Source organism: Podarcis pityusensis, assembly GCF_964106645.2.
Source record: "Podarcis pityusensis genome assembly, chromosome: 17".
Classification (NCBI taxonomy): Eukaryota; Metazoa; Chordata; class Lepidosauria; order Squamata; family Lacertidae; genus Podarcis; species Podarcis pityusensis.
In genome coordinates this window covers 37,092,139-37,115,936 of record NC_138042.1, presented here as the reverse complement: position 1 = coordinate 37,115,936, position 23,798 = coordinate 37,092,139, and the positions used below count along the sequence as shown (strand labels likewise).

Here is a 23,798-nt window from a genome sequence, read left to right as displayed (position 1 = left end):
CTTCTGATCAGCAAGCCCTAGGCTCTGTGGTTTAACCCACAGCGCCACCCGCGTCCCTGACTGCAATGGGAGGTGGTAATAAATAAAAGTGGGTTTCTGTCGCTGATCCTGAAAACAGTTCATAAACTGGATAACTTATTATCATGGTTTAAAAGTATGTACCGGTAATTTGTTTCCAGCTCCCACATTGCCACAGTAATGACAGCTCAGAAAAGTATACCTATTTACGGTAATTTTCACATTCTGCTTGGTTAACAGGTAACTGTTCAGTTTTGTAGATCCTTTGCTCCTGCAGTTCACATTTCTTTGCTGTTTTGGCATTTAAATTGGCCTAACCCTTTGACTGAACAGGTTCCCTTGCTCCTCCTATGCTGTATTTTGCATGCTGTTTGTTTCAGCTGAAAAAGCATCAAGCTTCAAAAGAGGAGTAATTTAGGAGTTAAACATGACTCACTAGCCAGTGTTGAGGAAGGAGAGGCGGAGTAATTCTGATGCAAATATTAGTAAAAGCTAATATTTAATCCTTCACTGGGTGGTGTGCGAAGAGATAGAAGGTAACATTTCCTTGTTCTAAAGCTAAAAATATAAATTAAAAATTATTGAGAGTTGTCCAAAGTAATACTTTTTACAGTAGCCTTTTGTGTTTATAGAAGGTGTTTTACTAGGTATTAAATGAAGAGGAACCTTTTTCTCTCTTTTATGACTCTGAGGGAAAGCAGTACTTTGGCCACCAATATAAAGTTGTATTGCAGCCCATGACTAATGATAAATTTGTTGTGAAGAAACCTGCCAGCAGCTAACTTCCTGAGTTTAAACATATTTTATATGAGAAAAATAATGAATACTTAGATGTGTAACTAGACTGAGCATCTTTGACTTGTTAAAACTTTAAGGAAATGTCTGTTCTAGATTTTTGTAGCATGCCATGTAGTTATTCTCAGTTTTTGAGAGGAAAAAATAACTGAATGACATGATGTCTAGCACGGCCACTTAATGCTATAAAAGTTGGTCAGTTAATGGCTCTGTGCCTACTAAAGCATGCAAATGTGGAGGGGGATACCGTAATTGTTTTCCATTTATTCTTGCAATTGGGCAGTAAGAAATCAGAGTTCAGTCCTGTTCTGTTCTTTTGCTTAGGTCTAGGAAGTCCTCATGGAAGAGTAAGCTAGAGAGGTTATCCAATTTAGCCTACAGCCCTATATATACATTTACCTTGGAGTAAGTCCCAATACTGCTTACTTCCAAGGCAAGCTAGATAAAGATCCTGGGTAAGTCACAATAGCCTCCAAAAATTGCTTCATTTTGCAATATGTAAGCAAGGCATGTTATGAGGTGTGTAATAAAAAACAGTACAAAACAGAGTTTTGTACTATTATCAAGCAAGGGCAGAGCACAATTCATTTTCTGCTTCTTGGAAAGTACTTTGTATTTATGGGTGTGTTCAGTGAGACTACAGAAGGAAGTTGGTTGTGTACTGTATGGTTACCTTTCTATATAACATAACAAATGCTAAACACGTTGTCAGAGCTGCTTCCAGATCCTAGCTCACAGAGGATCACGCTAGCCAGCGATCATTAAATAAAAGTCTTTATTGAGTTACAGTTTCCATTCTCAAGCTGCTGCGTGCAACTCTACGTCTCATGGTTAGATCGGCGAAGCTCCATCTGAGTCTCCGCCCCTTGTACACCAACTTAATATCCTAGCCTTGCTCCACCTTTTCCGCCTGACTGTTCTTCTCTGGGTCCCTCTGCCCCCCGGGGTCTCTTCCTTCCGGGATTCCTCTGACGCTGACCCCCCTGACTCTTCTCCCTCCTTTCGGCGGGCTTTAGGACCTGGCTCCCTTTCCGGGCTGCCTACTGCGCCACCTTCCTGTGCATTTGAACTTGGCACGCGCGCCCAACCTTCCACCTTCCGTCTGACCGTTTCTTCGCTCCCCGATGGAGGTGTGGCCACTCCTGACTCGTGCCCTCCCCCCTGTTGTGAGCTGCCAGCGCTTGATCCCTGGCGCCCTTCCTCTTCCCTGCTCTCTGGCGGTGACGCTGGTCCTGATTTCCAACTGCTCCCCTCTGAGTCCCCTCTGGCTCTATCTTCCTGGGGTGTCCCCCTAGGCTCCCCCCTTGCCCTGGCCACTGGTGCTCCTTTCTGTGAATCTTCTGATTCACTGGAAAGACTCGGAGATCTCGGGTCGTCGTCATCACTCATCTTTTCTTCTGCCTCCTCTCCCTCACTCTCTGTTTCCTCCCTTGCCCTTGCCTCTGCTCCTGAACCCCTGACACACGTATTTTGAAATAAGTTGGAACTGAAACTGTGAACTCTCCTTATAGGAGGAGGCCCCAGATTTAAAGAACCCTTTACAAAACAGATTAAATTGACATTAATGAGACTTTCCTACTTAGGTCATCTCTTCCAACTCTGGATTTCTCTCTATATAAGACATGAAAATGAAAACTTTTGTTCTGTTTTGCAAAAATTTCCATCCTTAGAATCCTGTTGGCAGCATATAGACATGTGTAAAGCAGAGCAGGGCAGTTCAGAACCTGCTGTTAGGTCTCTGGGTGGTTTGCAGTAGAGCAGCAAAGGTTTCCTGCTACTTATGGTTTAAAAAATATGACCCCCCCCCCTCCACTCCTCAAATTAGGCTGTTGAATCACTGGCTGTTGAATCTACTCCTAGAGGTGTGTCTAGCACCTTCATTATATAGCTTTTGTATAAGGCTAAAGGTGTACCTCTTTACCCTGGCTTTTGACACTTGGGGTCAATAAGGAAACAAGTCCCACCTTATTTCTATAATTTTAAGTTGTTATAAACTGATTTTAATATTTAATTGTTGTGACCTGCCTTGGGACCTTTGGATGGGGGTGGGTGATTAGTGACAACAACAATAGAAGAAGATGATGATGTTTGTATGAAAGGGTCTATGTGGTACTGGTATGATTCTGGTACTGAAAACAAATTTCTGGGCTGAGCATATTCTCAGAGACAACATTTTCCTCAGTTCTGTGTCCTTTCTAAGACATTATTTTGTATGTGGCTCCAGATGGTGGACCTCAGGATTCTCAGACAAAGTAAACCCACATGCCTAAAGTTTTCCTGCTTCTGCTTTAAAGGAATGGTACAAAGTCTATTATGTAACAATGACCAATTGCTAAAAAATCTGCCTCACATATGGAACAGTTGCTTCGTTTACAGAATGAAGACATTTGTGCACCCAGGAATATGTTGTGGATAAATAGACACTTCCACATAGTTATTTTTTCCTGTACAGTATATGCAGTATGCTATGCTATTGCTTATGCATGCATGTAGTATTAGTTATTACAGTACAGCATCTTGGGCGTGTGGCCTTCTAGCTTACAACCTTTGCATAGTGCCCGTCTGGCAATCACAATTGTTTCCCACCCTTGCTCCAAAGAGCTCTTAGCAGCATGCATCACCACTCCACCCCGTCCCCACTGTCACCCCAACACCCCTATTTGACATAGGTTGGGTTGAGAATGGGTGACTATCCCAAAATCATCTAGTGGGTTTCATGACCGAACAGTATCTGTCACCTTGTCCAGTACTCTGTTTAATACTCTACTCTTGACTCCTAGTGTAATAATTCTTGTGCAATTGTATCTCGCTTCCTACATTTCAGGAACTATATTTCACAAACCTTTCTAAACAGAAACAAAAGCGAGTAATGGAGAAGAATGGGAACAACCGGAAACTTCGGGTTTGTGTTGCTACCTGCAACAGGGCTGATTATTCCAAATTGGCCCCAATCATGTTTGGCATTAAAGCAGAGCCACAGTTCTTTGAGCTGGATGTTGTGGTTTTGGGCTCCCACCTGATTGATGACTATGGGTAAGGTGTATGCTTTTGTTTGTTCTGCTATCTTGGCAGCCCTGAATATACTTCTATCATTACTGCATGCAGTGCTGATAAATACATCAAATAGGACAATCTCTATGAACTGATTATGTAACCATTGATTTATTGCTATTTTTGCAAACAATACCAGACACATTGTAGTAAAGCTGAGGAAAATTAATACCAACTTTCATTATTCTATGTCACTCATAACTGCAGTGCCTTTGTTCTGTAATAAAATGTTACCTTCTTGGAATATGGCACACAATATTTAATCAAGTTTAAAAAGAATGGTAGGCTAAGTCTTAGGGTTGAGAATGCATGGAAAGCCTTTGGGTATGTTTATTTTTCAACTGCTTTTCAGGGAATAAAAGCATAGCAGTGGACATGGCTGGGAAGCAGTTTCTGCTTTTCCTGGGGTACTTTTTGGCACTGAAAAATCTTAGAAATAGTCATTTATTTGGGTTTTTAGAGATAACTGCCCTGAACATCATTTGCAGGAGGACTAGGCCAGTTTGATGATCATAGTACTGAGGCTTTGGATTGCGTTTGAATGTAGTGTTCACAAAACACAACACAGTAATAGGTGTCTTCAAATGATGTTGCAGATATGAACCTAAAAGGAGAGGTTTAGTTTTGCTGTACAACAGAAGATCGGGGGTTGGTACTCTTAATAAAATGATTTTTTTATTGCAAAAGAGTTATTCCAGTTTTCCTGATCCCTGTCCTGAACAACTTATTCTGCTAATATTGTAATTAACACCATGCTAAATCAGAGTTGCAGCTCCATCCATTTTTTTAAAAGCATCGTTTTTCAATAGAAGGCTAATTACAATGAGTAGCTTTCAATATTTTATTTTTTTTACATAGGTGTACGGTCCAGACCATGAGCAATATCTAAATTGAGAAATGTGTGCGGCCTAAGTAGGAAATGCACCATAATTCTAAGGAATAATGCCAGCTATTAAGAAATTGCAAGGTCTAACCTTCAAGTCCTTTCTCAGTGATAGCTTTCCATTTTGGCAGGATGCCAGTGGTCACGAAGAAGTTAGTTTTGCTAACCATCCAATTCAAATTGATGTGTTTGCTTTTTTTTTTTAAGATAAAAAATAAAGAGTGCTTTGCTGGCTTTCAAACTTTTTGGCTGGAATTAGGGATTAAATTATGGACTGAAACAATTAAGAATTCCAATATAATTGAGGCAGGAAAGTAAATCACTTTTGCAGATGGAAGGAAAATATTTTTCCTCCTCATTCTTATGACTCCTGACTTTTACCCATTTTGCAGATAGGTTTGTGATTAACACTAATAACGATGCTGGAACATCACAAGTGTTTCGTCTTTCCCCTTTCATTGTGTCTCAGCAGTGTTCATTTCCTCTTACTAACAGCAAAATATAGTTTTATTTTGGCACACTGCAGTTTCATTTTTATATTACTAATTTTTAAATCCTATGATTATATCAGAAGTTATGTTTAAACACTAGAATGCTGTTCATCTCCATATTCATAAAGTGGAATTGGAGCAACATTCACTTTCACAAGTGACTATAATGTTGATCATCTGAATCCATTATCACTTGGGATAAACTTTTGGAACCTAGAGTATCCAAGCCTCTCAGCCATAGATAAACATAGAAATTTTAATAGTTTGTAACTAGTTGCATGGGTTTAAAAAATGTTATTATTTCCTAATGTTAGTCATACATTGTCAAAGAAACACCATTTTATGAAACACCATTTTGCAATTTTAACACTTTCCCCTCTTCCTCTTCCCAGTAACACTTACCGTATGATTGAACAGGACGACTTTGACATCCACACTAGGTTACACACAATAGTGAGAGGAGAAGATGAGGCAGCCATGGTGGAATCTGTAGGCCTTGCCTTGGTCAAGCTGCCAGATGTCCTCAATCGTCTGAAGCCTGACATAATGATAGTCCATGGAGACAGGTTTGATGCTTTAGCATTAGCAACATCTGCAGCCTTAATGAACATTCGAATTCTTCATATTGAAGGCGGAGAAGTCAGCGGTACTATAGATGACTCCATCAGACATGCCATAACCAAGCTGGCTCATTATCATGTGTGTTGCACAAGAAGTGCAGAGCAGCATTTGATATCTATGTGTGAAGACCACGACCGTATCCTCTTGGCAGGCTGCCCTTCATATGATAAGTTGTTATCTGCCAAAAACAAGGACTACATGAGCATTATCCTCATGTGGTTAGGTAGGTGTGCTGTGAATATAGGCTATCCGACCTGTGACCCTCCCAAGTTGAATGCAGGCCACCAGCTTTATATGACAGCCTAATAATAGTGGTTGCAGGTACAGAGCAAAGGGGATGTTTTGTACCCTCTAATGGGGCTGTCATCATGGTTAGTGGGATGCATTTGGCTTGGTGTGTCACACATTGTGCAGTCTTTCTTTAGGTTATGTGTTGGAGATTGGTGCTGTTCTCTTACCTCTGATTAGAGGAGTACGGAAGGCTTATTCAGGAACACACAAGTATAATCATGTGAGGCTGGTTTGTGTACAGTTGGGCTGTGAACATTTGCCCTTTGTCACCTCTGTTCCAGCCTTTCCCCAGTGTTATCCATTAGCTTGGGGTTACAGATCACAAGGACATCCTCCATACATTTGATAGGCTGTCCTGCTGCTGACAAACTGACAATGTGGGATAGTGTTAGGTAGGCAGAGGTAGGGTTATAAGCTCAGTTACACTCTCCTGTCTCACAGGATTATTCTTGCATGTTCCTAAATGCCCAGAGTCTGACTCCTGTTAATGTCTTCATAAGTAGACATTTTGGAGTGAAAATTAGGGTCTGTTAATCTTGGGGTATATGGAGAATATTGCAGAACCCTGAGAGAATTTTGCATTAGGAACAATGAATGTAAGGCATGTACAATAAACAGTGTAGCAGAATATATTTCAAAGACTTCGGATTTGTTGTAACGATCCAGATGAGCCAATTCAATTCTTTGGGGTTTGACAATATAAGTTCTTAAATGTAAATCTTCTCCTGCATTGGGGGTACAAACTGCTTATTAGGTTTTGGGTGGAGTTCAAAATAAATTGAACCAAGTATTGTATAATATACAGAGACTAGAATCCAATATCTCTGTTTGTCTTTAAAATAAATGAAGACACCTTCCTTTTAAGGCCAAGGATTGTCACAAAGCTGAACAGATAAATGATTGTACTAAAATAATCTGGCACCATACATAATTCAGTCTTGATCAGATCTTTCCAAACCATAATGCAAGAAATACTCCAGGTAACTACTGTAATGATTTCAGAACAATTTATTTTTTATTTCACAGTGGAATAAATCTTGAGTAATTTCCCAGAATGAAATATGGGGTTTTTTGGTTCTTGTCCAACCCAATTAATTATATTACTTTTTTAAAGCTGGCTTTTGTTTTTACTTTGCTTTTACAGGTGAAGACGTAAAACCAAAGGATTATATAATTGCTTTACAGCACCCAGTGACCACAGACATTAAACATTCCATAAAGATGTTTGAATTGACTTTGGATGCCTTAATCTCTTTTAACAAGAGGACGTTGGTTTTATTTCCAAATATTGATGCAGGTGAGGGAAAAGAGTTCTTATTCAATGAATCTAAAGTTAATATTGTAGCCTGTGAAGAGAATGAAAAATACTTGCTTTTGAATGCTACCAAATGAAGCCCCTCGGGCCCATCAGCTCCCAAAGGGTTGCCCAGAAGGGAATATGGCTCTCAGTTTTCCCATTCCTGGTGTACATAGTGATGCTTCCAAAATTCAGTTACTTACCGTTAAGTGATCTACTGTTATTTTCATTACAGGGAGCAAAGAAATGGTTCGGGTAATGAGGAAGAAGGGTGTTGAACACCACCCCAATTTTCGAGCAGTAAAGCATGTTCCATTTGACCAGTTCATTCAGCTGGTGGCTCATGCTGGCTGTATGATTGGAAACAGCAGCTGTGGTGTGCGAGAGGTTGGGGCATTTGGTACTCCTGTCATCAATCTTGGGACACGCCAGATAGGAAGAGAAACAGGTATTGTATTCAAGTAAGGCTAGCAGTGTTCTTGTAGCATAAGTTTTCATGGACAGGAGCCCAGTCCATTGGAAATGTGAAGTGTTATCCTTGGTTAGTAGGCGTATATGTCTGTACTGGATACATGCAGAGCTACCTTCCTGCATTTCTTTTCTTAGGTGTGCCCCACTTTGTTACTTAGAGATGATAACTGGCAAATGGGTTTTGTGGCTGTTTTTAAATAAAGGAAAAATATATTTTCTGCAACCCATGTATCAGAAATGTATAATAAAGCAGTGCTTTTATTATGTCTTTTGACCAACTGAGGAAGCCACCAGATAGAACAGGAAACCAGACAGTAATGTTGCTAATGGAGCAAAAATTGCTTTAGCATTCTCTTGGCATGGAAAAAAAGAGCCTCATACTTGGGGCAGGGGATAACTTTGACAAAGGAAATAAATCCAATTCCCCCTCCCCCCATGGAATAACTAAAGCTGCAAGGGAGGAAAGAAGGTGAAGAAGCTTGCTGTCAACCCATCTTTTGGCCCAGATGCTATCCAGTATTGTGAGCACTTTGAACTTGAAAGGTTATTGCCAAAGACAAGCCTTGTTGTGATAGCTCTGTGGCTTCAGATACAAAGGGTCAGAACAAGCTCTCTCACACAAGCTCTCTGAAGCCATCCTGGTGGAGGGGAGAGGGCTTGGGTGTGTTTTGTACCTGGCTTAAGCAGAGACACTGCTTGCCTGAATGTGGGGACTGAAATGTCCAAAGAGGACGTAAGGTCAAATAAGGGGGGAAATCCTCTTCTTCCATGCTCATCTTTTTCTTCTCTGCATTGTTTGGTCATGGGGCCCGTTTGTACTATTGCATTATCAAAGCCCATTTCATTGTGCAGCAGTGATCAAGGCACACCACATACTATGGAATTAATGGGCACAAGCAACCATATCTGTATTTGAGTTCCTGTTTTAGAGTCATTTGGCCTACAGAGGATCAAACAGCTGGGGACCAGGCAGCTTGGGCTCCGAGTTCTGTATAATGTAGCCAAGTGCTTTAAGTACTTGCTTGGCGATCACACTGCTATAAGAGTGTGCTGTGCTTTTTGCCACACTTTCAGGGAACACCATGTACACTTTTACACGTTCAGCCCCCTAGTTGAACTTTAATTCATATACACAGACTGTCATTGCCAAAAGTGTGAAAACAATAGTATAATTATCTTAAAATTGAATAGTTATAGTCAATAGCGGACGGTGAAGTGGGGCGGAGAGGCTCACTTGACTTCCCAACAGTTGAACCACTGTTTATTATTAGAGGGGAAAGGCAGTGGGAAGGTCAGTGATGTTTGCACTTCACCAGCCTCCTCACCCCTTCCCCTCTCCTTCCTGGCCAGGTAAGCACGGCCGCTGCACCATGCAATCTGCTACTGATTATACTAGCCTATCTGCCTGCAATGCAGGTGTAACATCTCTCCAACTCCAATCTCATCACTTGTAACTATGCCTGGTGAGGATATGTTGGTAGCTTTCAAAAGCAAGTATTTTTCATTTTAAATTCATTTTCTTCCCAAATATTACTGCTATCACTTTTCCAAAAACAAAATCAAGGTGAAAATGTCCTTCACGTTCGTGATGCTGACACACAGGACAAAATACTGCAAGCTCTGCACCTCCAGTTTGGGAAACAATATCCTTGGTAAGTACAGTCATCATTAAAATAGTGAAAATACTTTTGTTATGTTGCAACTTTCCCCTGCTGGTTAAGCAGCTGCAGTGCCACTGGTCAGGAAGGTGGCAGTATTGCATCACACTGGGCTCCTCTGCCAATATGCCAAGTGCAGTTGCACCATAGATTTGTTTAAAGCTATTACAATACTGGCAGTTACATTTTTGTTAATCCCCAATACATATTTTTTAAACTTTCCCTAATACATATTAAAGTTTGCGTCACTAGCAGATAAATGTTAAGCTTTAATACAGGAAGGGCCTATGGCTGCACCAGCATATAGCTAACAAGTGTTGGTGTTGCATTTATATTGCAGAAATATGTTGCATAGATGTTGCATTTATATTGAAGAAATATGTGTAGATATAATTATTTAGGATCAAACTCTCATCTACAAATGGCACTGGTGAAGTTTTTCCCCATGATGTTGGTGAAACACTGTTCAGCCACGTTTTATAGAGGATATCATTATGTAAAATAGAACTGTTTTATTTCTGTGAATTGATCTGCTGCTCACAGCGTTGGTTGAGCCCCTTACACCAGAGTCTTAATGGCCACAAAATGTCTTAAAGTTGGGTATCCTACATTATTCCCCTTTCCTTTTTGTAATAATAAGTTTGTAGTGTGACTATATCAAAATTAATTGCAATGTTGATAGTGTGCAGCAGATAAGAGGCTAAACTCCAAATGAGGAACTCCCTGTTTTAAATCTTTTGTCTGCCACAGACAGCTTTAGGGCAGCCACATTGTCTCAGCCATAGCTCTCACTTGTAATATAGGAATAATAATACTAACTCACATTACAGGATTCTCAGGATTACTGAGATAATGAATATAAAGCACTCTGCACACTCAGAAGCTCTATAGACATACGTTCTCATCAGACTCGCAGTTCACATAGGTTACTAATCCATCACAGGGAACTCTTCGACATAACTGTAGGAATCTTTAACACTTTCATTCTTCTGTGGGTGTATTTCAATGCTTGATAAAAATGTGTCTGCACTGCACTCTTTCTCTAGCTGATCTTTATATCTTTACCATTTCCCATCACTTTCCTATGCGTCATTACAATCTGTCTCATATAGTCTGATTTAATGCAGAGCTACCCAGAAGTACATCCCCCAGAGTTAAGTTTGGTTTACTTCCAGTTAAGGATGGATAGAATTATAGCTTCTGGATTTTATGTACAGTGCCAAGGTCATAAGCACAGTAGAAATAGTTAGAATAATATAAGTGCATAATTTTGCCAACTAGGCAAAAACCCAGCTAGATTCTTGAATAAGCAGTATGCAGGTTGATATATAGATCTATGAAAAATGTCATTTTAGATATCCTTAAATGTAGTTTTCCAGTTGAAATAGATGAGATTTAGATTGACTTAACTTTTGACTAAATTCATTTAACTTTTCAAATTTATGTTTCCTATAAATTTGCAAATCAGTTATCACAAGCGCAAATTCTTCCTGAGAAAATTGTATTTTTGTCTTCTTCCCCCCTACTTGCAATCTAGAAATCGTTGATTAGGAATTTAAGGTGCGTAGTTTTGTAACATGTCACCTACATTAATTGCTGTTATTTGATGTTATAGTTCAAAGATATATGGAGATGGGAATGCTGTTCCAAGAATCCTAAAGTTTCTTAAGTCTATTGATCTTCAAGAACCCCTTCAGAAGAAATTCTGCTTCCCTTCTGTAAAGGAAAACATCTCTCAAGATATTGACCATATCCTTGAGACCCAGAGTGCTCTGGCAGTGGATCTGGGTGGAACAAACCTCCGAGTTGCAATTGTCAGCATGAAGGTAAATATAAACAGTAAGACCAGGTGGGAACTTCCATTGGGGAGGTTGGGGTGGGGTGCACAGTGCAATTTTTAAATGGACCGCGTTTAAAAAACATGCAGAATGTGCATGTTTATCTGTTTATGTGGTACTGTTTTTGAGGTTGGTCCAAAGGCTTCAGCTGGTGCAGAACACGGTGGATGGGTTGCTTTTGGTGGCAAACTACCACTAGCATATAACACCTTGCTAGTTAGATTTGTACTGGCTGCCAATCCGCTACTAGGCCACGTAGAAGGTTTTGGTACTTACAGACAACGGTCTATATAAAAGCAGCATATTTAATAGACTGCCTTATCCCTAACATACCACCAAATAGGTCACTGCATTCTGCAGGAGAGTTCCTCATCAGAAGCCTGCTCTACAGTAAGATGGAGCAGGAATTTTAGTGTTCTGCCCCTGTCCTGCAGAACACCATCCCTGCTAAGATATGACATTTTCCAGAAATTATTGGATACATCTTTCTTTCAAAAGCTTCTGTTGCATGTTTTGAAAAGCTCATAATGTTAGTTTTGTGCTGTTTTTAACTGCTTTTGTTATGTTTTGTGCATCACTTTGGGACATATGTGGAAGGCAATTAATAAATAACAATTTCACTCAACCATAAGGCAGTTCTGTAGGGAGAGTAGCATGTTGGCACTAAATTAGCTGCATAGGAAAAGCCCTCTGAAACCCAAAGGCATGAGAATTTCCTATCTCATATACAGCCTACTTCAATAAGTTTATATTGATGATCCATAGTCATAAAACAAAACTTACAGCTATAGCCATACATGAATGTCCCAGCAATCCAAAAAGGGTTGTACAGTTGAATTCAAACAATTCACAGAAGAAGGTGTAAGTCAAAATCCTATTGAACACTCTTGGGAGTGGGATTGAACCACTTAAAAAACAGGAAGAAAGTCTGTCACATGCAGGTTACACCCTGGTTGATGGTGAAGCCTGCATACAAACAATGTGTATCTCCAGCATATCTCCAACAAGATGAACCCCTGTGCTATGCAACTGGAAGGCATTATACGGGGTGGGTCTACCATGCTGGTATTCCTGGTGAATAACTTAAAACATTTTTTTAAAAAGCTTGATTTTATTTAATGAAAGGGTTGGCATCCACCTGTCTCAGGAGACAGTGAAGGAGTGCATCTTGGGGGAGGGGGTGGCACAAAGTAAACCATTGGAAGGTTGCAGTGCCTGCTGTGGTTGTAAAGAACGATACGAGAGGGACATGTTTTGTTGCAGCTGGGGCAGATGAAGGTATCCAGTTGTGCTGCTGCAGATGTACCATGGCATTTCTTTTCTCTGCGCTCCTCCTAGCGGTCCTTCCTCTTCTGGTCACTGCTACATGTGCAGGACCTGTCTGTCTGTTTCCAGCCACTGCAGCCATCTGCAACCTTACATTATTTATTTAATGTAAACTCTTTTAAAAGTACAGGTGACAAGCACTGTTTCAGAAGGGATAGTCTCCTCTTCACACTTGCAGAGGAGGGATACTTTTCTAAGATGGCACCTGCTGTGAAATACTCACACATCATCTAAAAACAAAGCTAGTATGCTTATTTCCCTTAAACGAATGTTTTTATTGCTCCATTGCTCCTTTCCTGCTGTAGAGTGTGTTGACCTCACCATTTTCCTCCCATCTGGAGTGCAAACAGTCTTTGGACCAGCAATTAAGCATAGACTGAGCTTGGGCATATAGCTTGTAGGAGTAGGATATGCCAATTGAGTACATCCCATCCCTGAATGAAAGCCTAGGGAGGTTGCATGTCCACACACAAACACTTCTGTCTCCTCAGCTTACATTTGTATACTATGCATATTCTCTTGCTCTTTGATCCCTGTCACATATTTGACAGCCTGTGGAGAAGCCACTTTTAATATAGTTGTGGTCAGTTAGAAAAATATGAGAAGCTTAATGGTGTTTCCCTCTCACTTAGGGTGAAATAGTTAAGAAATATACCCAGCTGAATCCAAAAACTTACGAGGACAGAATAGCGTTGATCCTCAAGATGTGTGTAGAGGTTGCCTCAGAAGCAGTAAATCTGAACTGCAGAATTCTGGGTGTGGGTAAGTTTTTAACAAACATTTTATTTTTTTTACTTCACTAAAGGAGAACATTAAATCAAAGTGCTATATATTTCAGAGATAATTACTATATTTATTGATTTAGAACATTTTGTTGAACAGAGTTCCCTGGGTGGGTTACACAATGCTGGATCTGCTGTACAATTTAAACTGACTTACTACAGAAAACAGTTAAAGGCAGATCTGTTTGTAATTTTAAACTGCAAAATGCATTACTATGTTATATTAATGCTTATATATAGTTCTGTAATTCTGCACCTTGTGCTTTTCATAACAAGTTGCTAAATTCTGCAAAAGTAATTTGCATTTGCACATACAGATTTGATCATATTCTTTTCCTTTGAGACTAAAGGGAAAAAAGGCACTGATTGCAGTACTAAAGGTTGGGGTGACATAGAAGACACAGCCCTGATCAGCCTTTAAGTCCTTTGCAGCTTCTGGGATCCCTTTTACTTTTATATCAATGAGATGTGTGATAGACAAGGAACAATGAAGGACAAGTCAAAATCTGAAGCCAGCTAGTGCTGTTGATGCATCTCCTTTAAAGTTTGAAGAAAATGAGTGACAGTTTGTAGCTTGCTTAGGGGGGGATTACTGATGACTGCCTATTTTTATTTGAAAATCTGAAAGGTGTTTCTGAATGGCAAGATTTTTATTTTATTTTTGTATATTATAAACACCGGATTTAGATGCTCTCCTTTCTGGTTCTTTGTGGCTCAGGTATTTCTACTGGTGGACGAGTAAATCCCCGAGAAGGCGTTGTTCTTCATTCCACAAAACTTATTCAGGAGTGGAATACGGTTGATCTGCGGACTCCGATATCGGATGTGCTTCACTTGCCAGTGTGGGTAGACAATGACGGTAACTGTGCAGCTTTGGCAGAGAGAAAATTTGGGCAAGGAAAAGGAGTGGAAAACTTCGTAACCCTCATCACTGGTACAGGTATCTATCTATGTGCTTCGGCCAAAATCCAACGTAGAGCTAAACCACTGAAATCCTGCATTTTAAACACATTTAAATATTGTGTTGGATCATAATTGCTGACTCAAAGCAGTAGTTATTTTTTTTAAATGAATTATGTGCCAGTGGTTGCCGTTTGAACCTGACTGTTCGCTATGACATTTAATTTCCCTTAACCTATAGGAAGCATGTGGCCATTTTGGGTAGTAGCAGCTCAAATAGCAAGCTTCTCCTCATTGATTATGGCACTCATAGAAGAGCATGTATGAGACAAATCAAACTTGCTAATTCTCAGATACAAGTTCAAGAAGGAATTGCTGCAAAATGGAGTGGGGGGCCCTTACACAAGCATCCCCTGTGCACCATTTAGTGCAGGGGTAGGCAACCTAAGGCCCGTGGGCTGGATGCGGCCCAATGGCTTTCTCAATCCGGCCGGTGGATGGTCCAGGAATCAGCGTGTTTTTACATGAGTAGAATGTGTGCTTTTATTTAAAATGAATCTCTGGGATGTGGGACATAGGAATTCGTCCATATATTTTTTTCAAAATATAGTCCGGCCCACCACATGGTCTGAGGGACAGTGGACTGGCTCACGGCTGAAAAAGGTTGCTGACCCCTGGTTTAGTGCTATTCATTGAGGTCCTCTGATCCTTTGGATAGATTTTCCTGGAGTACAAGGAGGAGGAGATGGAAATGCCCCTTCCATACTTCCTTCTGCTCACAGTTATACCCAAGCCGTAATGTTGTTTAACCACTTTGGGATGTGTTAACTGAGATTGAAATACTGCATATAATTGAAAAAATAAATAAATAGGTCTGGAAAATATATCAAAATGGAATGGAGATTTACAAATTCTAGTAGCAGAAGGTGCCTGGCATTTATTTTCTAGAATTTTGTTGTTTTCTATCGCATGAATTAGAAAGGGAAAAAAAGTTTTAACGTGGCAACACACATGTGTTTTCGTGTCTTATAGGTATTGGCGGTGGAATCATTCATCAGAATGAATTAATCCATGGAAGTTCTTTTTGTGCTGCTGAGCTTGGGCACATTGTGGTCTCTTTAGATGGACCCGAGTGCCTGTGTGGGAGCCATGGATGTATCGAAGCATATGCTTCTGGAATAGCCTTGCAGAGAGAAGCTAAGAAGTTGCACGATGGTAGGTGGAACCTATTCCTCTTTTTTTTGTTAACCACATTATGTGCATATTGCAAGCAATCTAAAAGGGAAAAAGTTCATATACAGAACGTTCATTTAAATAATTACATTGTCAGAATACTAAATATAGTTTTGGTAGCAGCATTTTCAAGGGCAATTTTACTTTGCTGTCAGTAGCCAAGCCAGTATAACTTACTTGCAAAGCAAGTCCACATCTGAACTATGCACACATGTTGCATAGGCATTCTCAACAGAAAGCCAGGTGTTTTACAAGACTGCTCAAAGTAGCCCAGTATGACTGAATATAAGGCAATTTCCTCCGGCCATATACATGTGAATACCTTTGTTTGGTGAAATGCCGCTTTTTATGTCTTCTCAGCTGCCTCATTCTCATGATGAAACTTTGGCAGTAGCTACTTTAAGACCTCACAGCAGCTTTGTTTTATTTTAATGTTGATAAATTACTTAAATCATACCACTTTACATTGATAAAGAATTATCAGCTCCACTGGTTCTAGTCACCAGATAGTAGTAGGGAGCAGAAAAAGAGAGGGGCCGGAATTCAAAAAGCACCCCACTGATAATGAGTAGCGTAGTATTTGAATACTGAGTGGCATAATATCTGTGTGACTGGTGGGGCAGCCACAGCAATAGCCTCCAGGCAGTGGCATAACTGCTACTTGGGGAAAGAGGGTTGAGGCAGAGGTAAGGTTGGGACTGCACCTGCATATTCAGTCTGGTGCTCCTACTGTTCCACCTGCACATGCCTGACCTCACCGTTTTGCCTCTCCTGGTAAGTGCTAGTAATGCCCCTTTGTAGCTCTGCTCCACCAAACCCCACCCCGCCCATGGTCTGACGATAGTTTAAGCAATAATACTATGTTGAATCATGAATGCTCAAGCAACCCAATGGGGTATTTCTACAGAGTAGTTTCATATCATCAGAGAGCTACAACAAGGGGCTTGTACTTAATTGCTCACATCAGGATCTGTACAGTGGTACCTCGGGTTACAGACGCTTCAGGTTACAGACGCTTCAGGTTATAGACTCCGCTAACCCAGAAATAGTACCTCTGGTTAAGAACTTTGCTTCAGGATGAGAACAAAAATTGTGCGGTGACGGCGTGGCAGCAGTGGGAGTCCCCATTAGCTAAAGTGATACCTCAGGTTAAGAACAGTTTCAGGTTAAGAATGGACCTCCAGAACGAATTAAGTTCTTAACCAGAGGTACCACGGTATTTCGTTGGCTTCTTATGGTTGGTGAAATGTAACAAACCACTAGCCTGTTTATGGTAGTGCTTGAATTGTAACGCCTTGTTCTCTTCCCTTTTCTCTCCCCCCCCCCCTCTTTTTTTTTGTTCAAGCAGAGGATTTATTATTAATTGGGGGGATGTCTGTAATGAAGGAAGAAGTAGTAACGGCTGCACATCTCATTCAGGCAGCCAAACTAGGAAATACAAAAGCTGACCATATTGTCAAAACAGGTAAGAATGCAAACATGGAGCAGAAATCTTTGTTAGAATCCTGGCTAGGGATAAAGATGTGGTGTGGTGAGACTGTGGAATATTTGCTGTCTGAAAAACTGGTTCTGTTTGCAGGCAGCGCATGGACGTTTTGCAGATAGCTGTCTGACATAACCTGAATTAAAGCCCTTGTCACTTCAGCTGTGTCCTGTTCTTCTCTTCTTTGCTGGGTGTTCTAAGCATCAGTCCAACCCACAATTTAAGAAACTATATATGCTCCTAAACAGAATAATACCTATCGGGGAATGTTGCTTTCTGGGACATTCTGGCATTTCTATTCCCGTGCTAGATTGGAGTGCAATATTATTTTGTGAATCTTGTGTTAGCTGTCTTGAGATCTTCTCTCGGATGTAAGCCTTCAAAATAAATAAGTACTGTGTACACATTAAATAAATGAAATTTGTCACATGATACCAGAACCTTTTTAAAATTAGTTTTAATGACTCTTGATATTAAGCTGCCCTAAAATAAAAGCAGGCAGTAGCTTTATTTTTGACATTTGAAAATGGTGTAAGCGAGACATGGTGTTGCACACTCACCCCCACTATTACCTCTAATAAACATGTTTCATGGTGTGTTAAGAACCTTGCAAAATCTCTTTGTATATGACAGTGAAGCAAAAGAACTGTAGATATAGACCAAGGGCAAGACTACTTCTGTGGAAGCATTTTCAACTTTAAAAAGTTGCCTCTTGACCATTGCCATATTCATACTTCTGTTTCTTCTTTTCACAGCAGGGAAAGCTCTGGGCCTTGGAGTTGTGAACATCCTGCACACTATTAACCCCTCCCTTGTGATACTTTCTGGCATCCTTGCAAGCCATTATATCAACACTGTCAAGGATGTGATTCATCAACAGGCCTTGTTCTCTGTGCAGAATGTCAAGGTGGTCGTCTCAGAGCTGTCGGATCCTGCTTTGCTTGGAGCTGCTAGTATGGTTCTGGACTATACAACACGCAGGATATACTAGGCAAACCATTGGAAACATATTACTGCAGTTTATAGCAGCTCTCTGAAAAGAGAAGTTTCTTACTGGAGTCAACTTTCTTTTGTTAAGTAGGCTAGTAGGGTCTTCAAATCTATATCTTACTTTTTTAATGTGCTGTTTCATTGGGTGCTGGAAGAACACAGGATCCTGGGAAGATTGCTCACAGGGAGACTTTCTCACAACTAAATAATTCCTGGGGATGTCTGAATGCCAGACATCTAAAAATAAAAATGAGAGACGTGAATTCCCTTACTACTTCCTACCCATGGATTTTCCAGCTACATGAGCCAAGACGTAGTCATCTCAGTAACCAGAAACTGGAATAGTCATTAAAGAAAGAAACCTTCCATATGAATGTTTGCAAGGGTTCCTGCCTCTGCAGAGGCTAAATGAGCAGCTATAATCTTGATGAGAGACTTCAACAATTGTAATGCTAGACTATCCAGCAGTATGCAGTGATCATCCATGTATTTATTTGTTAAATTAATGTTGAAAAACCTAGTTTAGAAGAAGAGCCCAATGATATATGATGCACTTACAAGTACAGCTTCCAAGAGCCTAGACAACATGCTAGGATGAAGAAGAAAGTGATTATCTTTGTCACATCCGCCTGTAGTGGCGTTTTATCCTCTAATGTGGAGGTTAAAGACACTTCCTGGTCTTTTGTTGCAGCTTCATGTTTAGAGGACTGTGCAGTTAACCTCAGTCGTCTTTTGTGTTACGTGCTTTCTTTGCTTATCCATGCGGGTGGCTAGACAACTGGTTGGAGAAAGGAATCTTGTCTGATGTGTGTGCGGGTATCATTCAACACTTGCTTTGTCTTCATTGTCTGGATAAATTCCACACTTAAACTGACCTTCAAAGATGTCACAGCAGCCCAAGCACTAATCTATTTATGTGCCTATTTTCTATAGGTAGATTTTTGTTAGGCTACCTTACAATGCTCCTAAGAATAGCCTCAGCTATATGTTGCCCCTTGAGGCTGCAAGTCTAAGCAGGCTTACTCAGAAGCAAGAACTGGTTCTTTATACAGCACTACAGGCATTGTAATGTTTGTTCGAAGATGCAGTTCTCTCCAAACCAGCTGTATGTGCTGATTTGGTTTGGTCCAAAATGTACTGCAGGGTCAGGGTCTTTTTAACGGTTTGAAAGTCCTTATTTTGAAAATGGTGATCTGTTGCTAAATACGACCCTCTGTGCTTCTTTGTCTGGCCCTTGCAATTCTCCTTGGGCCACACCCTTCACCAGCCCTACTTTTCATGCCAAGTAGTTTTTGCTGGCTGGGATGTGTCTTTAAACTCTGGTAATGCCTCTTCCCTGCCTGGAGGGAGAATAGAAAGGGGTGGGTATAGAAATTGGCCTACTGCGCAAAGGTAAATTTTACTTTCATTGCTCTGCCCACTTTGGGTTCTGCCCTCAGCCCGTCCCACTATCCAGGCAACATCACAGTTCAAGCCAAGGTTTGGAGTAATGCTGGTGAAAAGTGTGGTGTGGGGCCCAGAAAGCAGTCCTCAGATGTTCTCCTGCCTTGGCCTGTGTCAATTTTGTAACTCAGAGAGTATTTAATTAGATCAAGTGAAGGGCTCTCTTCCTTTTCCTAATTAATCCCCCCACCTCCCGCAGGAACATACTTAGCTTTAAAATGGTCACAATCCTTAAAACTGTATAGCTTCCTGGATTGGTGGGGGAAAGAGAATTGGGTTGTAGGGCAAGTGCATACGCCTCAGTTCTCATTCTTTCAGCCTCAGTTTATCCTAAAAGGTAGTGTGTGTATTCATATTTAAAGAGTAATAGTCACCTCTCCTTCAGGTTCATGTAAGCTGCTAGTAGAGACTTGATCACACCAATTTTGCTGTCCTTCAAATGATGTTGCCCTACATTCCGTGTCTTCTGGAGGGCAGTAAGCATGCTCATTCCTCTGGCTTTTTTTAATTGTACAAACTGATCATTTTTTCTGCGTATCTCGAATCTTGCCAAATATACAGAAACTGCTACCTTGTATGTGGTTAGCCACTGTGGCCTACCTCATATGTTTTGCTGCATGGGACCACAAAAGTCCAGTATTGGATGGAACAAGGAGGAGCTCAAAATGTAGTGTAGCTCTGACTTGCTTCCAAATTATTAAGTACAGGAACACTGAAGTTTGATACTGGGAGGAGTGGTAGTAATGACCATGTAATATGTAAATGGATTGCTGTGTTGTCAGTTTACCTCTGATTTGTCTTCTGTACACATTGGTGTGACTTGCAGAATTTTCTTGACTTGACTGATAAGCAGATTTGAGGGCCTTTGGTACTCCCAGCAGAAGCAGAATTGGCTCATGCTGCAATTTTCAGTGCATGGCGGTATGCTTCACTGTCACACTTTAGCCAGCAAGCAAAGGAAGGAAGAAAGGATGGATTGCAAGGGGTGGGGTGGAACAAAAATACTATGTACCCATCTTCATTGAGGTGTGTATCCTGTAACACTGGCTGCATCAAACGTATATTGCTCAGTTTTCTGATTTATTTTTTTAAAACCATTGTCACCCCAGTTAATAGAACTATGGTTGTTGAATGTGGGCTATGTGTTTCTCAGATGAAATGTCAGATCATCATCAGGTCACTTTATGTGTGGAGGGAGGGAATGCCTATATTGAAAGACCCCAGAGCCAGTAACTGCTTATGCTCTGCTCTTGCTGGATAAGGATAAACTGGAGTCCTCCCTTAGACAGTCTTAGAAAAATATCAAATATGTGACACATACAAGGCCTGAATTACAGCGGAGTAGCAAAGACAAATGCACTCACCAACAGAGGGCAATACTGCACTGTTGTATTGTTTTAATTGCTGCTCCTATATAAATGGTACTCCTATTTATAATCAGATACCTTCAGTAGCTTCCTATTTAAGACTGCTCTGAATTGTTATCACCCCCCCCCCATACCACAATGAAACTTGAGAATCAGTTTCCCTAAATGCTGTTCAGTTTGATGGAGGATAATATGAACTTGGGGGAGGGATTCCGTTCTCAAATCAAAATTAGTGTGAGCATGTTAGCAATGGCTTGTTGTCCACTTTTAACTATTTCATAGTCAGTGTTAGAAATTAGCCAGGTACTTTTTGCGACTGGCACAGGTTCAGTAGTGACCACATGGAGATCTCTGGATGACAGGCTGGGGACTGTCATCTTCACCTGGCTTGGCCCCTCCAGCTTTCTTAAGCACGCAAGCAGAAGAGCTTATTTACTGCCTTTCCACCCCACCTTTTTCTCTAGGAGCACACGGTTCACCCCATCCTCAGTTAATCCCTACAGTGACCCTGTGAGGTAAGTGAAGAGGCTGTGACTTGCCCAAGGTCACTCGGTGGGCTTCAGGGTTCAAATCCCCACTCAGTCATGATCGCCCACGTCCAAGTCCGATACTCTAACCACTACACCACACTGGCTTCCTAGAATACTTCTGCTATGGGGCAGCTACTTAAATTAAGTACATAAATATGGAGAAAGGAAAATGTCAGTTAGAGAAGGATCTGAAATCTTGTCCTTGAAGCTTGAATTTTTTTATACTGGATTGTTTGGTGCTTTAATGTTTGTTTCTTAAATTCAGAATAATAATCCACACTGTTGGGGGTGGGGATGGGGATGACACCTAGACATACCATTGTGGCTGTAACAGCCACATAATAATTCTTTCCAGGAAACAGTGAAGGCATACCGCATTGAGTAGGCTTTGGGATGAGGGGGAACTCTGATGGAATGAATTTATGAGCTGCTTGAAACTGCTGCTTTTATTAACTATATTGAGATAATTATTTTTGAATTTGTGTTTGGGGTCTGTAAATGTCTTTTAGTATGTTATAAACTACCCTAATGCCTTCTGACAAAGGGCAGTAGATCTCTTAATAAGCTGAATACCAACCATGTTGCTTTTAGGGGTGAATCATGCCCCTTCCTGTTAAAAAAATACATTTGTTGCTTGACTCCTTATGAAGTAATCACCTTTGTCTGATGCAATGGCGTGCATAAATGGTTATACCAGAAAAAGATGCTTAAGTGATGAGTGCAGAACATTAAATCAGTAGAGAATTACTGTATCGGATTTCATTGCCATTTTGTATTGCAATTTTTTTTTGTAGCCACAAAGACTTGAGGATGTGAACATTGTCCTCATTATAGAAACCTAGTTTGCCTCTTAAAATTAATTTTGTACCATTTTACTCTTTGGCCTACCAATTTCATTGAAAGACAAGGTTTACGTAGGTTATGTGTTATGTTGAACACTGAAGGTTTAAATAAAAATGAAAGCTATTAAATATGTCCCAATTTTCTGGAATTCTTTCATTTTCAATGAACACATCACTCATGTGGTCTAAAGAAACCATACACATCAACCTATTACTAAATTCCTAAAAGTGAAGGAGTGAAGCTGTATAGAACACTGGTATTCAACTTCTGAGTCGGGAGTTGCCAACAGGAATGGACACAGCTGGCAAATCTGGTAAAATGAACTCCTAGCCACCGAGAATACTTGGGCCCCTAATGTTAGCTGAGCAAGATGCCCAACATGGCTGTAGCCTATTCATTCATAGGCCTAGCTTGGATGCAGGGAACCTCTGGCCTTCCGCATTTTGCTGAACTGCAACTCCCATCATCCCTGGTCAGCTAGAATCCTAGGATTGTAGAGAAGAGACCATAAGGGTCATCTAGTCCAACCCCCTGCGATGCAGGAAAATCTCTCATGCTCTACTGACAGAGTTATGCAACATCTGCCATTCATGCTGGGGATGGTGCAAGTTGGAAGTTCAGCATCTTCTGGGGAGCAATGTTTCCCCACACCTGGCCTACTTAGCCGTGTGCAGAACACAGCTACTAAACCACACTCCGGAGGTTCTCCCTCTGGCCAGCCACTAAGGGAACTCTCTGAGAAATGTGGAGGTTGCCAACACAGTACACTCCTATGCCACTGGGTAGGGCAAGCTAGGAGACATTCCTGAAATTAGAAACACTTCCAGCTCTTATTGTGGAGACTGCCTCTCACCCCTCCATCCCCACCAAGCTAGCAATAAAATGAAGAAAGCTTGTTAGTGTTAGTATTAATGTGGAAGTTTGTTCAATGAGAGTTGCAAGGGGGGGGGGGGACCCAGCTTTTCTGGTTAAGGTGGGACAAGGGGGTGGATGACATTTTCCCTAGGAGACTGGCTGTTTAATAGGATGCTTGAGTTGGTCCAGCCTCTGGAGTCCAACAAAGGAATTAAAACAATCCACACTGCCCTCAAAAGAATAGCAGTTACACCTTTTGGAGGTGGCTTTTAGGCAGAAAGCTAAACTATTGCCACATGCTAAGAACAGCATTGGCAAGTTCCAGCCATTTGTTTGTTTGACAGCAAATATAATTTCACCAGCTACATACAGGTTTTTCCTGTTGTATCACTCAAGAATGACTTCTGCCACTGAAGAAAATTTCCCTGCTGCCATCTGGAAAAAATTTAAGTGCCCTCAGGTTCTGGATTTGGAAACCCTTTTCGCACCAGAGACATCCCCCATCCCCAAACCTACCTACAGGTTCCATTTGTTGGACCCAGTTTCTGTTAACCACTTTCAGTTTTTTCTACCATTCCTCTAAACACACACCAGCCAAGAGCTAACAGTTAGAGGAGGGGGGAATGTATGAA

The 23,798-nt window shown here is 40.9% G+C and overlaps 1 protein-coding gene across 5 annotated transcripts in view; it reads left to right on the top strand.

Moving 5' to 3' along the window:
* GNE (glucosamine (UDP-N-acetyl)-2-epimerase/N-acetylmannosamine kinase) overlaps nucleotides 1–22,443 on the top strand; it is a 37,143-nt gene extending 14,700 nt beyond the window's left edge. For 3 of the 5 annotated variants that reach the window (XM_080986736.1, XM_080986737.1, XM_080986739.1), the window contains exons 2-12: nucleotides 3,638–3,846; nucleotides 5,631–6,082; nucleotides 7,295–7,447; nucleotides 7,683–7,895; nucleotides 9,483–9,570; nucleotides 11,192–11,402; nucleotides 13,373–13,502; nucleotides 14,241–14,462; nucleotides 15,455–15,637; nucleotides 17,004–17,120; nucleotides 17,894–22,443. In XM_080986736.1, coding sequence (XP_080842862.1) covers nucleotides 3,638–3,846; nucleotides 5,631–6,082; nucleotides 7,295–7,447; nucleotides 7,683–7,895; nucleotides 9,483–9,570; nucleotides 11,192–11,402; nucleotides 13,373–13,502; nucleotides 14,241–14,462; nucleotides 15,455–15,637; nucleotides 17,004–17,120; nucleotides 17,894–18,129 — 2,214 coding nt within the window. In that variant the 3' untranslated portion in view covers nucleotides 18,130–22,443. Of the gene's footprint in view, nucleotides 1–235; nucleotides 259–829; nucleotides 1,269–3,637; nucleotides 3,847–5,630; nucleotides 6,083–7,294; nucleotides 7,448–7,682; nucleotides 7,896–9,482; nucleotides 9,571–11,191; nucleotides 11,403–13,372; nucleotides 13,503–14,240; nucleotides 14,463–15,454; nucleotides 15,638–17,003; nucleotides 17,121–17,893 lie in introns of those variants that run through there. The other 2 variants (XM_080986740.1, XM_080986738.1) reach the window with 2 other exon arrangements.
* Nucleotides 22,444–23,798: the final 1,355 nt, after the last annotated feature.